This window comes from Dama dama, chromosome 13, assembly GCF_033118175.1.
Source record: "Dama dama isolate Ldn47 chromosome 13, ASM3311817v1, whole genome shotgun sequence".
Classification (NCBI taxonomy): Eukaryota; Metazoa; Chordata; class Mammalia; order Artiodactyla; family Cervidae; genus Dama; species Dama dama.
Genome location: NC_083693.1, coordinates 25318146 through 25334838, shown reverse-complemented (window position 1 = coordinate 25334838; position 16693 = coordinate 25318146). Strand labels below are relative to the sequence as shown.

The window sequence follows — 16693 nt, the reverse complement described above, 5'->3', positions numbered from 1 at the left end:
CGGCAGCCTCTGGGAGAGCTAACACTGGTCAGTATTCTCTCGGGCCTCTGCCATCAGCGTCCTGTCGGGCAGTCAGCCACAGCCAACCCTTGCCTTCCCAGGAGGCCCTCCAGGACTCATAGGTAGGTCCAGCCCCGGGTCCCATGGAGTTCTTGCTTTGGGCCGGGTCTCGGTGTAGGGAAGCCCTGCGCGCCCTCCCAGGGTGGAGTCTCTGTTTTTCCCAGTCCTGCGGAGCCCCTGCACTCCAGCCCCACTGGCCTTCAAAGCCAAATGCTCTGAGGGCTCTTCGTCCCGATGCCAGACCCTCAGGCTGGGGAGCCGAGCAGGTGCTCAGGACTCTCCGGTGGGAGAACCTCTGTGATGCAATTGCTTTCCAACCTGTGGGCCTCTCACCTGGTGGCTGCAGGATCTGATGGTGTCATGAAAGCACTCCTCCTACTATCTCGTGGCAGCTTCTTTGTCTTTGAATGTAAGATGTGTGTTGTTTTTTTTTTTTTTTTTTTTGTAGCTTCCTGTCTTTTTCTGCTGATGGTCGTTCAGCAGCTCATTGTGATTTTGAGGTTTTTGTGAGAGGAGGTGAGCTCGAGTCCTTCTGCTCTGCCGTCTTTGCCAATCGAGAGCCTTCCCTCAGTTTGAATGCTTGCCATCTCTTCTGCCTGTGCTGGCCGTTCCTCCCTTGACATGGGGTGTGCAGGCGCAGAGGCCCTTGTGCACCATTGGGATGGCGTGGGCAGCACTTGGCGTCTGTTTGCAGGTCTCATAGTGGCAGCTTTTGTCCAGGCCACTCCGGGGACAGCGGGAGCAGGGTTTGGAGCCTGCTCGTGGGTCTGCTTGGGAATCCCCTGGTAGCTCAGTTGGTAAAGAATCTGCCTGCAGTGCAGGACACCTGGGTCAGGAAGATCCCCTGGAGAAGGAAATGGCAACCCACTCCAGTATTCTTGATTGGAGAATCCCATGGACGGAGGAGCCTGGCAGGCTACAGTCCCTGGGGTCGCAAGAGTCGGACATGACTTAGCAACTAAACCACTGCCACCATGTGGGTCTCCTGGGGGCAGCTGCCGTCTGTGTGCTCCCGGGACAGCGGGCACAGCGCTTGGCACCTGCTTGCGGGTCTTAGAGCGGCAACTCACTCCCATCCCCAGAGCTCCTGCAGGCGGTGTCCTGTTGCCAAGGAGCAGTCGCAGAGAAGCACACCCTTATGATGGTCTGGCCCCTCTCCCAGGGCTCCCCGCTTACCTCTCTGGCGGGCCCTCGCTGCTCCCAAGCACACCCTCAGTTGCCACACCCCAGCCCCTTCAGGCCATCTTCACGCGGCCAGCCCCTGTCCTCTTCCTGGGTCTGACCTCTGAAACCTGAGTCAGCGCCCAGCCCCACCCGCACCAGCAGATGAGTGACTCGGGGGAGCTCTGGGCAGCGGGGCCCACCTCCCGTGCGGTTCCTTTCTGTGGTGCCTTCTGCAGACCGGTTGCCACGCTCTCCTCCCCGGCTCCGAAGCGCCCCCTCTGTCTAGCCTGATCTCCCCGCCAGTGAGAGGACTCCCCAGCTTGCAGGGACCTGTCCTCCACAGCTCCCTCCCTGGGGCACGGGCCTTATTCCGATTCCTTTCTTTGTCCTTGTGTCCTGCGTGGTTACACTGAGGTTTTCTTTCCCTTTGAGGAGTCTGTGGCCTTACGGCGGCATTCAGTAGGTGTTGTGCGTGAGCCGTTCCGCTTGCAAGTGTATCATTAGCATTTGGTGGGAGCAGGTGAGCGCCCCATCCTGGTCTCCTGCCATTGATCCCGTCCCTTTTGTTTGGTGCATCTTAACTGCTTCCCTGTAGGGAAAGCCTGTGGTCACAGGAGCGGAGCTGTTGTAGGAGGTGGATCGATACTTAGCGGGATGATAAATCACTCATCGGGAGCCTGGCAGTGTGTGCAGGTCATTGATGTGCCTCGTATCCCTCAGAGCCTGGGGTGACGCTTAGGTCATCAGAATAATCCTGAGATGCCTACAGCTCGAGAGTGTCCGACTTACTGGGGCCCCCGAAGGCAGGGGTCCGTGGAGACAGGCTTCCAAGAGCCAGGACAGACCTGACTCTACAAACACACTGTTGTGTTTTTTTTTTTTTTTTTTTTCCCCTCCCTTCTCAAAATCTTTAGTTTTGAGACAGGAGAGGAGTCTTACAGGTACTCATGGAAAAGCAGTACATGATCACAGTTGACGCGAAGACAGTCCAGTTGGAAAGTTTTTGCACCTGTCAGCTAATGCCGAAGCTGAAGCTCTGAGCATGGCAGGCTGCAGGGCTCAGAGGAATGGTAGTTAGTATTCCTCCCCTTTTTCCTCTCCCTCTCCCAGCAGAATCCACACCAGCCTCCTCATAGTCCTCCTCAAGGGCAGCCATGTCCTCACGGGCCCCAGAAAACACTCCTTCCTCCGTGCCCCCACCCACGTGGCCGTGACCAGAGGCACGCTGGGCGTACATCAGGTCAAATGTGTGGTCCAGGCTGCAGCGACGGCCGCGGTGTCGCTCAGCAGGCACCCAGCTCACTGGACTTGGCCCACGCTTTCGGCGCTCACCCCTCCCGCCGCTGGGAACCTTCCGGCTCACTGTCCTGCAGCCCCAGTCACTGGAAATCATCTCATGAAACTCATTCTTGGTGAATGGGGTGGCCTCCCCTGGTGGTGGGAGGAGTGGCAGGACTCCTCCCGCCGAGGCCCCCTGGCAAGGCCAGCGTCCTGTCCCCACGTCCCCGTGAGTCCTTGCATTCACTGGGACTCCCGGCGGCCCGGGACGGGAAGGAAGGGGCAGATGGCCTCAGGTCGCCGGTCACCAAGCCCCGTGCTCCTCCTGTGTGCAGCTCCCGTCTGGGGCGGCCCTGCGCTCCCGGCCTGTGCTCAGCCTCTCAGCAGCCCCAGGGACAGATGCCGCATCACCCTGCAGCGGAGTCAGCACCTCAGACTAGCGTCTCCAGGCCCCTCCTGGGTGTGGGGCCTGTCACCATGGCTCGGCAGATGCTGGGACCCAGGGATGCGCTGTTTTGGCCGGCCCTGGATCCCATAGATCTCATGTCTAAACAGCCTGGAGCGGGAAGAGAGTGGTTCCTGAGAACAGGCGGGTATCCGGGTAAGCAGGAGGGGGTGCCCTGCTGGCTCAAGGGTCTCCCACTTGGGTCCGTTCTCACAGTCGGCCTGGTAGCATCCACAGCTGGGTCTCAGCCTACATCTTCTCTAGGTCTGGAGCGCAGCCGTGTGAGCACCTCAGAGGATATTAGCAAGGAGAGCCTGCGCGCTGTGCGCATCTCGTCTTGGTCATTCAGTCCAGCCGAGCCTCCGCTCCGTGCCAGGTCCCGTCAGTTAGCACCACACACGGTCCTTGCCTTCAGGGGCCGGAGATACAGGAGGCAGATAAGCCTGTGGTTGTAAGCTGTGACAAGTGCTGTAAGTGGGGGAGGTGTGGAGAGGAGATGACCTCAACAAGGCGGCCACAGTCAGGAGCAGAGTGAGCGAGCCACTCAGGGACAGCGGGTGGACGGCAGAGCATTTCAGGCAGAAGAGCAGCTCATGCAAAGGTCCTGAGGCCAGGGATGCGTCCAGCAGGGTTGGAGGGGCAGCTCGTCGGGAAATAGCAGCGTGTGAGGATGCGGGGGCCACGGTGGGGACCTGGGATTTTACCGAGAGTGCTGAGACGTCCCTGGTGAGCTTAGAGCTGGGTGTGGTGTGATCCAGGTGATGCTTTTTAAAGGATGCCCTCTGGTCTCTGGGTGGACTCAGACCCGAGCAGAAGCAGAGGCTGGTGTGGGGGTTCTGTGAGTCGGGGTGGTGGGGAGGGTCAGACAGGGACTCGTGTAGGAGGTGGGGCCATAAGACTCGTGTGAACAGGTGTGTGTGTGTGTGGGGTGGGGTGGGATTTGAGCACCAGGGAGCGTGTTGGTGCTGTTTCGCAGGTTTGGGGGAACACTGAGAACTTTCTCAGACATGTCACAGTGGAGGGAACACTTTGGCTTCTGGGGATCTTGTAGCTGAGGTGAGGAGCCCAGGGTGGGGCACACAACCCCGGGGGCACCCCGGCTCCCAGGCCTGACCTCCCATGCTGCTGGCCCAGAGCTGAAGGGCAGCCCTGGGTACCTGTGGGCCCCGGGTGGACACTGTGGTCCCCTCCCTATGTCTGGGCCTCAGTATTCCTGTCTGTAAACTGGGGCCAGTGGGGGTCTCACTCCCTGGAATCCTGGGGCTTCGGGGCTGTTGCTAAAACGCTGGCTCAGGTCCTGGCATCTCCTGAGAGGACGTGGGGCAGACAGGGAGGCGGCCGGCCTGGAAGGCACCCCTGCTCCCGGCTCTGCTCCACGGAGCCAGGCCGGCCGCCATGTGGGGGCCCTCTGGGTGTATCTGGGCACCTCAGGATCTTGGCCTGGGAGGGGGTTGGCGCCCGCGGGCAGGCATCCTCTGCCGAGCAGGAGTCAACTCTGGGCCCCAGCCGCCCACTCAGCGCTGCCCTCAGAGAGGTCACCTGACCTCATTCTGCGGGCACATGTGGCCACTCTGTCAGGGTTTGCTGTGCTCTGGGTCACTTTTTCATCTTGGAGTCCCACTCTGTCCTGCCCCTGACGTCCCCCCCAGGGGCGTCTCCACCTGGATCCCTCCAGGGCGGTCCTGAGCACAGCACCCCAGGGCGGAGGCAGGCCCAGCCCAACCCCACGGCTCCCGGGCTGGCCACCCCAGCATGGACCTGGGCCCGGGATGGAGGGAAGCAGGCCACACGGGGCCAGAAAGCCTGAGAGGGCTTAGAGTGTGTGTCCACGTGTCACCGCGTGGGGAGAGCAGGGCTGTCCACTCTCGGGCTGGCCCTGGGGCCAGGCCCTGTGGGCAGCAGCCTCCGAGCCCCCACCCCCCGCAGGAGCAGGCACTGGTGACTTCCTGGTCACATGGCTGGCATTCCGCCCCGGCGCTGTCTGTAAAGTGAGTCTAGGAGGACTTGGGTGCCCACATGGGTGTCCAGGCCCCAGCGTTCAAGACCACACTCCAGTGGGGCTCAGAAGCAGCCTGGCTTCCTGGCTGGCTGGGGCACCAGGCAGCGGTGCTCAGGGTCCGAGAGCAGGTGTGGCTGTGGGACAGCAGGAACTGAGGTCCAGCCTCACCGTGAGGGCCCCGAACCGAGTCCTTGGAGCCAGTCCCCCAGGCGCCCCTAGATCAGAGGCCACGTCCCTCTAAAGGCCCTGGCACACAGGGGCGTGGTGGATGGCATCACCCAGTTGCACATGTGTGTGTGTGTTTAGTCGTGTCCAACGCTGTGCAACCCCGCAGACTGTAGCCCTCCAGGCTTCTCTGAGCATGGGATTCTCCAGACAAGAATACTGGAGTGGGCTGCCATTTGCTCCTGTGGGGGATCTTCCCGAGCCAGGGATTGAACTCAGGTCTTCCACGTCTCCTGCATCGGAAGGCGGATTCTTCACCACTGAGCCACCTGGGAAGCCCCGGTGGATGGCCGCATTTGGGAAAGTGTCTGGTGATTGAGGGGCAGAAGCGGGAATGAGGATTAAGCAGTCACACGAGGTGTGGGGACCGTGCTGTGCGGTCTGGAATCGAGGGTGGGCAGTTCAGACCTGGTTGGGGGTTGCCGCTGCTGAGCTCGTGAGGCCAGGTCAGCACAGCCTGTCGTCTGTGACACCCGGTCCCAGGGCCAGGCTTGAGGGTCAAGCTCTGTAAATAATTGCCAACAAGTGGGGGGCTCTCAGGAGGCCTGAAGAGGGCAGGCCTTGTCTTACAAAAGAGGAAACAGAGTTGCAGAGGAGAGCGGTGCCCCTGGGTGGGTGGTGGCACAGGGCCACTGTGTATAGTCTGGGTGTGGGGTCCTGCATTCTCCCACTCCCGCGGACTGCACACGGACAGGCACACACCTCTGAGCCTGATCTCTTCACCCGAGCCCCATGGCCCACGGTGGCTGGTTTGCGCAGCAATGTTCCTGGTGGGCCACCGGCTCACAGTCTGCCTGGAGCTTGGGGCCCAGAGCAGCAAGGCCAGGCCCAGCTCCAGTGACTTCCCCACCTGGCCTGGGAGCTGGGGACCTGCCCGGGCAACTCTGATCACGTCACTGTGGCTTCCCTGGTTCTTTGCCAGGACAGGAGTGAGCAAGGGAGACAGCCGTGCACTTGGACTCTAATTTACAATCCACCAAAGCTGGAGTGCCGCCTTCCTTCATCAGGTCATTGTTGTTCAGTTATTCAGTTGTGTCCAACTCTTTGCGACCCCATGAACTGCAGCACGCCAGGCTTCCCTGTCCTTCACCAGCTCCTGGAGTTTGCTTAGACTCATGTCCATCGAGTCGGTATTGCCATCCAACCATCTCATTTTCTGTCACCCCCTTGTCCTCCTGCCCTCAATCTTTCCCAGCATCAGGGTCTCTTCCAATGAATCAGCTTTTCAATTCAGGTGGCCAAAGCATTGGAGCTTCAGCATCAGTCCCTCCAATGAATATTCAGGGTTGATTTCCTTTAGGATTGACTTGATTGATCTTCTTGCTGTCCAAGGGACTCTCAAGAGTCTTTGCCAACACTACACCAGTTCAAAAGCATAAGTTCTTTGATGCTCAGCCTTCTTTATGGTCCAGCTCTCACATGCATACATGACTACTAGATAAACCATAGCTTTGACTATACGGATCTTTGTGGGCAAAGTGATGTCTCTGCTTTTTAATACACTGTAGGTTTGTCATTGCTTTTCTTCCAAGGAGCAAGTGTCTTTTAATTTCATGGCTGCAGTCACCATCTCAGTGATTTTGGAGCCCAAGAAAATAAAGTTACCAGATCGTTGCTTCAGTATAAATGTGACTTGGAGTTGAGGAGGGGTCAGGGGAGTTACACACTTTTCAAAGTAAAAATGAAAAGGGGGTTTTTCTGGCCTCATTACCAGCTGGAAGCACAGACTTCTGGGTTCAGGATGCTGAATGCAGTTTGCTTTTGGCCACTTCGAGGCCTAGGGTTTCCCTGCCTGTTGGCTGAGCCTCGTGTCCATAGCACCATAGTGGGGTCTGGGGTCGTGTCATTGGCCAGACTTTATTAATTAAAGTGTTTTGGGATCCCCACCCTTGAGCCCGTGTCTGCTGGGGACCAGCAGAGATGGGCAGACCAGGGTACATGAGGCGCTCGCTGTGGCCCAGGGGCCTGGAGTCACCTATCGGGACCAGGGAGGCTCCGCTGGCTGCAGGTGTTCCGGCTGCTGCGGTTGAGGCAGATCCGGATTGCTTTAGTGTCCCGCTGTTGCCCAGGACTTGGTCTCGGCTTCCCACTGGGATTCAGACTTGAGCAGGTGTCCAGGGGGTGAGCCACAGGCCAGCTGGCCTCATTGCAGCTGGGTCCAGAGGCCCCTAGAGAGCCCTGGATTTGCAGAGCGTGCCTACACTGAGCGCTTGGGCTGTGACAGTGGCTCAGGGGGAGCTTTCCAAGGGCAAGGGGGATGAGGAGTGTGGCCGAGGCTGCCTGGAGCCCGGCTCAGGACAGGGCCCCGCTGGGAGCAGAGTGAGGGCATGAGCCTCTGCCTGGGGTCTGTGGCTCCTTGGGGAAGTTTGCAAAAGTCCCCCTGCACGAATGTGAGTCTGCTTGGCTAACGGGGTGGCAGCTGGGCTGGAACCAGACGGCCCACGTGGGAATCCTGGCTGCAGGGGTCAGGCAGCTGGGGCGCCTCTCTGAGCCTTGGCTTCCCCGGCTGCAGAATGGGGCCATGCAGCAGCATCCCTGAGCCGAGGAGTGTCTCCAGAGCACATGCTGCTTAGCACTGCCCCGCTGTCCTCTTTTTTATTAAGATTTATTTCTTTTTGGCTGTGCTGGCTCTTCGTTGCTGTGTAGGCTTCTCTCTAGTTGCAGCAAGCAGGAGCTCCTCTCCAGCTTCAGAGCACCGGCTTCTCATTGCAGGGGCTTCTCGTTGCAGAGCACAGGCTCTGGGGCGCACCACCTTCAGCTGTGGCGGCTCGTGGGCTCAGTAGTTGCGGCTCCCGGGCTCTGGAGCACCCGCTCAGTAGGGGTACACGGGCTTAGTTGCTCCCCAGCATGTGAGATCTTCCCAGATCAGGGATCCCATGTCTCCTGCATTGGCACGGGGGTTCTTTACCCCTGAGCCACCAGGGACGCGAGCCCACCTGCCATCTTCTTAACCGGGCTGGGGACAACGTGGCATGTTCTTGCAACCGCGGGAGATGACTCTAGGTCAAGGTCACCTGGGCAGGCTCTTATCCAGAGATGAACCTCAGGCTTTACCACCCGAGTCATCCTTTGGCCGTCAGATTGAGGGGCAGGGCTTGGTCTAGGTGTGGCAGGGGTGGCGGGGGCTGGTGCTGGGTTTGGGGGACCCAGCGGGGAGCCGGGGCCTGGCCCCCTCTCACCTGTGGCCCCGTCCTTCCCCCTGCCCCCACAGCAGGTCGGCTCAGCATGTCGGTCAGCGTCCACGAGACCCGCAAGTCGCGGGGCAGCACGGGCTCCATGAACATCACGCTGTTCCACAAGGCCTCGCACCCCGACTGCGTGCTGGCGCACCTCAACACGCTGCGCAAGCACCGCATGTTCACCGACGTGACGCTCTGGGCCGGCGACCGCGCCTTCCCCTGCCACCGCGCCGTGCTGGCCGCCTCCAGCCGCTACTTCGAGGCCATGTTCAGCCACGGCCTGCGGGAGAGCCACGACGACACGGTCAACTTCCAGGACAACCTGCACCCCGAGGTGCTGGAGCTGCTGCTGGACTTCGCCTACTCGTCGCGCATCGTCATCAACGAGGAGAACGCCGAGTCGCTGCTGGAGGCGGGCGACATGCTGCAGTTCCACGACGTGCGGGACGCTGCTGCTGAGTTCCTGGAGAAGAACCTGTTCCCATCCAACTGCCTGGGCATGATGCTGCTGTCGGACGCCCACCAGTGTCGCCGGCTCTACGAGTTCTCCTGGCGCATGTGCCTGGTGCACTTCGAGGCCGTGCGCCAGAGTGACGACTTCAACAGCCTCTCCAAGGACACTCTGATGGACCTCGTCTCCAGCGACGAGCTGGAGGCGGAGGACGAGCGCGTGGTCTTCGAGGCCGTGCTGCAGTGGGTCCGGCACGACCTGGAGCAGCGCAAGGCCCACCTGCCCGAGCTCCTCCGCGGCGTGCGGCTGGCCCTGCTTCCCTCCGACTGCCTGAAGGAGGCCGTGTCCGGAGACGCCCTGCTCATGGCGGATGAGCGCACGCGGCTGCTGGTGGACGAGGCGCTGCGCTGCAAGGCCCGGATCCTGCAGAACGACGGCGTAGTCACCAGCCCTTGCGCCCGGCCGCGCCGGGCCGGCCACACACTGCTCATCCTCGGGGGCCAGACCTTTATGTGTGACAAGATCTACCAGGTGGACCACAAGGCCAAGGAGATCATCCCCAAGGCGGACCTGCCCAGCCCCCGCAAGGAGTTCAGCGCCTCGGCCATCGGCTGCAAGGTCTACGTCACGGGGGGCCGGGGCTCCGAGAACGGGGTCTCCAAGGACGTGTGGGTGTACAACACAGTCCACGAGGAGTGGTCCAAGGCGGCGCCCATGCTGATCGCCCGCTTCGGCCACGGCTCCGCCGAGCTGGAGAATTGCCTCTACGTGGTCGGGGGCCACACGTCGCTGGCCGGCGTCTTCCCGGCCTCGCCGTCGGTCTCGCTGAAGCAGGTGGAGAAGTACGACCCCGGGGCGAACAAGTGGACCATGGTGGCCCCGCTGAGGGACGGCGTAAGCAACGCCGCGGTGGTGAGCGCCAAGCTGAAGCTCTTCGTGTTCGGCGGCACGAGCATCCACCGGGACATGGTGTCCAAGGTCCAGTGCTATGACCCGTCGGAGAACCGGTGGAGCATCAAGGCCGAGTGTCCGCAGCCCTGGCGCTACACCGCGGCCGCCGTGCTGGGCAGCCAGATCTTCATCATGGGCGGCGACACGGAGTTCACGGCCGCCTCCGCCTATCGCTTCGACTGCGAGAGCAACCAGTGGACGCGGATCGGGGACATGACCGCCAAGCGCATGTCCTGCCACGCGCTGGCGTCGGGCAACAAGCTCTACGTGGTGGGGGGCTACTTCGGCACCCAGCGGTGTAAGACCCTGGACTGCTACGACCCCACCTCGGACACGTGGAACTGCGTCACCACCGTGCCCTACTCACTCATCCCCACGGCCTTCGTCAGCACCTGGAAGCACCTGCCCGCCTGAGGCGGCTGCGGAGCCAGCCAGGTGAGCCCCCTCTCCCCTGCCTGAACCCACTCGGGGCAAAGGCTGCATCTTGCAGGGGAGGCTGGACCAGTCAGGAAGCAGGTGACTGGGGGGCCTCTGGGACCCCTTTTTTCTACTCTGGAGCCAGAATCTAGCTCCCCCCCTCACTTAGTTAATCTTGAGCAAAGCAGGTCACCCTTTTGCCAGATGGGGGCAACCGTCTTAGACTAGCTCCTGGGGCCTGGCTGCAGATCAGTCATCAGGGGGTCTGTGGACAATTCCTATGTGGTGTTTAGGCTCTTTTGAAGTCTGAGGGCACAGTCTCTGTGCAAGGGCACCCTCAGGAAATGGGGGTCTCCAAGGACGTGTGGGTGTACAACACTGTCGCAGACACCAGCTGTGAGATGAGGGTTCCCCAGAACCATCTTAGATCCAGCACTGGAAGCCCTCATGAATGTGCTGAAGGTGTATATGCCCAATTATGATTTATTTACAGGGAAAGGATGCGGATTAAGAGGAGAGGGTGGAGATGCCTGGGGCAGAGCCCTGGACGGGGGTCCAGACGCAGAGCACCCCGTCCACGCCCCGTGTACTGACAGCATTCGTGAGTGACGGCACATGCACAATACCGCCCACCAGGGGAGCTCACACAGCGTGGTGTCCAGAGTTTTTATCAGGGCCCCACCGTGTGGGCGTGACTGATTGATTGTCCACACAGTTACTCTCAAGTCAGCTGGTCCAGCGTGACCCAAAGCCCCCCTGGGTCACACAGACTTCCCTGTAAACAAAGACCCTCCTATCGGGTATGACACAGATCACCTCCCAGAAGCTAAGAGCGGACCTCTGGGGATTGAACTTGGGTCAATTACAGGCAGATTCTTGACCGTCTGAGCTATCAGGGAAGCCCCTCTGTTTGGGCAAGACCACTAATTCTGTCCTGTGCAAATGCTGAGCCCAGGCCTCAGCCTAGACCATTGGAGTCGGGGCCTCTGGGGCCCAGGGCTCAGAGCCGTGGTAGCTCTGGGCGAGTCCGGAGTGCAGCGAAGGTGAGCGCCCCACTGGGCGGGCCCATGACAGCAGGAGGGGGGTGGATGGGCGCTCAGGGGGGTGGGTACGAGCGCCGCGGGGCCGGGCATCACTGTGGGCATTTGGTGGGGCCATGGCACCGGGCCCAGTGGCCCTGCGCTGGGCCCGGCCCCTCCTGGCGGCAGCCGTGTGCTCCCCTGTGCACAGAGGAGCCTCTCATCTCTTCCCATCCCTCCATGAGATGGAGAGGAGGTCTTCCTTGGAGCATGGGAACAGCCCCCAGCAGGGCTGCCCTGGTTACCCCGGGTTACCACGCTCTCTGATCTCGGCAACATTGTTCCATGAAGTAACTGCGTGAAACAGGAAGGCCACAGTGGAGGCCAGGGGCGAGGTGACATGTTCAGGCGCTCCTTGTGGGCATCGCAGGGGGATAGCAGGAGGGGCTTGTCCAGGGTGCAGGACGGATGCAGTCAGGGGAAGGGGGCCAGCCTGTCCTGGCGGGGCCCTTTCTGACGGGTGGGAGAGGGCTTGCCTGCAGCCCACCGGGGTGATCCAACCGGCGCTGAGGTTGGATTTGGGTGTCCCGAGCCAGCCTGGCAGGGGCACAGGGGCTGGGATGGGGTGCAGGATGGATGCAGTCAGGGGAAGGGGGCCAGCCTGTCCTGGCGGGGCCCTTTCTGAGGGGTTGAGGAGGTGCTTTCCTGCAGCCCCTGTGGGGTGACCCATGGCCAGCGCTGAGGTTGGATTCGGGTGTCCTGAGCCAGCCTGGCAGGGGTGCAGGGGCTGGGATGGGGTGTAGACTGGTGGGCGTTGGAGAAGGTCGTCCATGGTCAGGTCCCGGCTCTTAGCTCGCCTCAGGTCTTCATCCCTTGGGGCAGTGAGGTCCCGGGACCCCTGGTGGACAGAAGGCAGAGGCGTTAATCCTGGGGGCTCCAGGAAGCGTGGGGGAGTCTGGGATCAGATGCCAGGTCACGCCAGGGGCGCCTTGACGCCCCCCAGGCTGTCCTGGTCCCAGCGTCTCCCTGCCCACAGCCGCTGCACTGTGCTCCTGCCGATCGGAGGAGCCAGCCCTTGGCCCCGCGCTGTTCAAGCCACAGGAACCTCATGAGGAGCCGGCCTGAGCTGAAAATTCCTCAATGGCCTGGCGACTGCTGACAAGAATGCTGAAAACTCCACGCAGCGGAGGCAGTTGTACTTGGCTGGGTGGCTTCTGAATGGAATCTGATGTTTCTTTTTTCAGCTGTTAGGTCAGATCCAGCCAGGCCTTCGAGGCCCTTAAAGGGCTCCATTCCCGGCAGGCAGGCAAGGCTGGCCCCCGCGAAGGTGTCAGATCTGTACAGGGTGCGAGGCCTCGTAAAGAACGGCCTGGGTGGGAACAGGCTTTGCTCTCCATTAAGGTTTCTCTGCTCTCTTTGTTGAATCTGCTGTCTTGAGAACTCTGGCCAGCCACAGACCTGGGTCCCCTGGGGAGCAGGCTTCAAAGAGAACGTTGGCGTCTCCTTGTTGGAAACCTGTGGTCGCCTGTGGGCCGTGACGTCTCGTCCCATCTCAGGCCGCCCAGGGCCAGAGGCTCGGACCTTGTCTGGTGTTGGCCTGTCCTCGGGACCCTGGAGGGCAGTTCCTCCCAAGTGGGAGAGGGTGGGCAGGAGGTCAGCAGGACCCCACGAGCCTTCAACCTTCCCAGGACTTTCCCCTGTTTCAGGGACTGGGGAAGGGAAGCAGGCGTGGGCCCTCAGCTCTGACTCTTGCTGCTTGACGCCAGTTGCTTAACTTCCCTGAGCCTCAGCTTTCCCATCTGGGAAATGGGGATAAAAATAGTATTAGAACAGTTGAGTAGAAGAGATCAAGTGAGGGGCCGGGTTCAGAGTCAGCTTTCCTCCGAGGCTGTGATGAGGCGGGGATGGTGGTGATGGTTTCGGGATGCTTTGGGTGGCCGTGGCCCCGGGATCGGGAAGCCCCTGGGCCAGCCCCTCCTTCTGGAAGGGTCCCTCCCGCACGGTCGGGATTGCCCTTTCTGTGCCCCTGGCTGAGTGACGCGCAGACATTGTCTTTTCGGTACCCACCCCCAGCCCGTGGCAGGGTGCTGTGGTCTCGGATGAAGACCCGTCAGGGGCGCTGGGGCGGAGGGTGACGCCTGGGTATGCCCGGCCCACCCTTGGCTCCAGGTGGATAGCACGGTTGTGGCAAGAGGGCCACCTGTGTCTGCTGCTGCCAGGACCGACGCAGAAGGCCCTGGCTCAGGTCCTCAGGGTGGTCCTGGGCCGGGGGTGGGGGGTGGCAGGTGGACGGGGTGGGAGGGGCCCAGACAGCAGCAGTGGGTGAGGGGCTGGGCTCAGGCACCCTCGGCAAGGCTCACGGAGGTCAGGTTGAGCAGAGACTAGTGCCCCTGCTGCCCCTGCCCCCTCCAGCATGGAACCCCCCTCCACCCAGCCTGGCTGCCAGCTGGGAAGCCCCAGTGTTGGGGCCAGAGAAGGGGGTCTGTACCCAGCATCTCCCGAGTGCACCCCTCCCTGGGCTGCTGTCCCAGACCCTCCTGCAGGCATCGGACCAGCCTGGGGTCCAGCCTGCAGTGCCTCTCTGGTCCCCAAGCCAGAGACTCCAGGGACCACCAGCCGGAGAGCCCCTCCTCACGACCCCGGTGACTCCCCCGGTCACCCCCAAGTGTTCTGTTTCTCAGTCGTGAGCTAGCTCTGTCTCGGAAGCATTTATTAGAGGTGCTGATGGTATCGAGACCCGGGGTGGGCGGCTGGTGTCAGGCCACAGCTGGAGGGCTGGAGCGGGATCTGAGTCCTGGCCGGGCCCCAGGCCTGCAGGGGGCTCTGGAGACCCAGGCCCCGAGCATCCCCGTGTCTGTGCCCTGGCGCCGGTCGCTGCCCGCTGCAGCCCACAAGAGTGCTGCCCGGCGGTGGGGGTGGGGCGCTCTTCGAAGCTCACCGCCGGCAAGATCTCCAGGGCCAGCCCTTGGCTCCCGGGTTGCAGTCTGATCCTTGTCTCTAGGTGACAGTGGCCAGGAGGCCCCTGGAGCTGGGGCGGGCGCCCATCTCTCTGGGCTGCCCGCCAAGTGTAGACCATGCATGGACGTTCTTTTCTCTTGTTTTCTCTCCCTGAGCTCCCCATCCTGACCCTGCCTGCCTCTGGCCTGTGGTCTTTAGAGCATCAGGGCAGAGATGCAGGCTGCCAGGAGCTGTCTTCTCCTCCTGGGCACCGTGGGGGACCAGCCCCAGGGGGTGGGGGAACACCCTTCAGTCCTGCTCTGGGAGAGGCTGAGCCTGTGATCCCCCCACCCGAACTCCGGGGGCCCCGCCACCACAGAAGGGCGGATTCAGCACGACCTGTCCTGCCTTAAAGAGGTGGGGGCCAGGAGGAAACCGCAGAGCTCCGGGTTCAGAGCTGGGCTGGTGCGACCAGGGGGATAAAGCACCATGCGTCCGTCTGCACAGTGTGGCCCAGTGCCAGCCAGGATGGCGTTGGTGGCTGCAGGCTGCCTGCCAGGCCCCCCGTGGGTGACCCTCAGGACCATGAAGGGCGGTCACAAGGCCTGGTGGGGCGGCTGTGCATGGCGGTGGGGTGACCGCTGACCCCACATCTGCTCTGCCGGGTGGACACGGGTCCTGTTGACTGGAAAAACAGTGCATAACCTAAGGGTTGAGAATTATGTTTTGTTCAGACAAAACTCAGGACTTAAGTCCAGAAAGCAGCATCTCAGCTCTGAGGGACCACTCTGAAGAGGTCAGAGGGGGGAGCCAGGGTATATAGGAGATTGTACAATGATGACCAGGGAGTTGGAACATGAAAAGATAACTTAAACAGCAGCTCAGCTGGTAAAGAATCCATCTGCAATGTAGGAGGCCCCGGTTTGATTCCTGGGTCTGGAAGATCCCCTGGAGAAAGGGATAGGCTACCCACTCCAGTATTTTCGGGCTTCCCTGCTGGCTCAGATAGTAAAGAATCTGCCTGCAATGCGGGAGACCTGGGTTCAATCCCTGGGTTGGGAATATCCTCTGGAGGAAGACATGGCAACCCACTCCAGTATTCTTGCCTGGAGAATCCCATGGACAGAGGAGCCTGGCGGGCTGCAGTCCGTGGGGTCACAAAGAGTCGGACGTGACTAAGCACAGCACAGCACAGACATCACAAAAATTCTTTTCTGTGTGTGGGATGATACAGGGGTTTGGGCTCTCTGCACGCACCCCTCTGATGCGCACCTCAGCTACTGGGGCCAGTGCCCTGTCCTCTTCCTAGTCTCCTGCGGGTGCACCGTCCCGGGAGGCGGCGATGGCTGAGGGCTGCAGCATTTTTGTTTACTGATGTGGCAGGCAACATTTTTTTTTTTTTTAATACAGTCCCGTTTCACAGATAAGGAAACTAGGTCCCAGAGAGGCAGCTGCCAAAACTCCGGGTGGCCCAGAGCAGGGTGGCCTGGGTGACCTGGGAGGGGGTGCAGGCCTGGGCAGTGCTGTTCCCCAGCTCCTCTGCCTTCGGGGTGCCCCCTCCTCCTCCTCAGCATCTCAGGACAGCCTAGAGGGGCTCCCCCCGACCGGGTCAGAGCTTGGTCTTGGGCAGCAGTGGCACCCTGCCCCGAGGGGAAGCCCATGTCCGCCTTGTGTGCCAGGCAGGGGTGGGGGGCCCAGGCCCCCGAGTTTTGGGTTCACCACTTTAGAGCACCTCTGGGTGTTCAGGGCCCGTGAGGAGCTCTGGCTAGTGAAGCCCTTGGAGGGATGGGGAGCTTTCACCAGCCCCACTGAGAAGACAGCAGTCACCCTGCCCAGCGCCCCCTTCTGGGAGCTTGCTGACCCCTGAGCTGCAGCAGCTTCGGCAGAGCCGGAGTCCACCTCCCAGAGCCGCGCGAGCGAGGGCTGCATCCCATTGAAGGAGAAAGGTCCACAGGTCCCTGCGCTGGCTGGAATTGTGTTCGTGATACTGTTACTTAAGCACGTACAGACTTACGCCTCGATGTAAGCTCCCTGCCCTTGTAGCTGTTTCACGGCTGTCAGGCTGACAACTGCCCAGGTGAAAGACACCCGGAGCTGTAAGACTGAGGATGTGGTCGCTGGTGACTGAAGCTCTGCTGGAGGTGGTGTCGTCTCTGCCTCTCGGATGGCTGAATGTGTGGGTTTACAGGGAGGGGGCGCCTCCATCTCTTTCCTTTTGGAGTCCCCATGACACCCCCTCTGGCAGTTGGGTGTCGTGAGGCGGGGGGCGTTGTCTGCGTCCCCTGGCACAAACCTGCCTCCTTGGTTTAGGGCCATCTCTGAGCCCATGGCGCTCAGCCGGCCAAAGTAAGAGTGGCATCTGGCATGGAAATGGTGCGTGGATGGGTGTGGACCGCTGGGGTGGGGAAGACCCTTGGCGAGTACCCCAGCCCTGTCCCCAGTACTCCAGAAAGCCTGTTTTTGTTTTTAGTATCTATTTACGTATTCGGCTGCGCGGGTGTTAGTTTCATGTTTACATCTGAGCCACCAAGGAAGCCCTCAGGTTCGGCACGTGGGATCTTTCATCTT

At 61.2% G+C, this 16693-nt stretch overlaps 1 protein-coding gene across 6 annotated transcripts in view; it reads left to right on the top strand.

Annotated features, from left to right (window-relative positions):
• The window catches only part of KLHL25 (kelch like family member 25), a 51981-nt gene that overhangs the window by 25940 nt on the left and 9348 nt on the right, over nt 1-16693 (top strand). For 3 of the 6 annotated variants that reach the window (XM_061158649.1, XM_061158650.1, XM_061158651.1), the window contains one exon: nt 8386-10187. In XM_061158649.1, the coding sequence (XP_061014632.1) occupies nt 8397-10166 (1770 nt within the window). In that variant the 5' untranslated portion in view covers nt 8386-8396 and the 3' untranslated portion in view covers nt 10167-10187. Of the gene's footprint in view, nt 1-8382; nt 10188-16693 lie in introns of all 6 variants that reach the window. The other 3 variants (XM_061158646.1, XM_061158647.1, XM_061158652.1) reach the window with 1 other exon arrangement.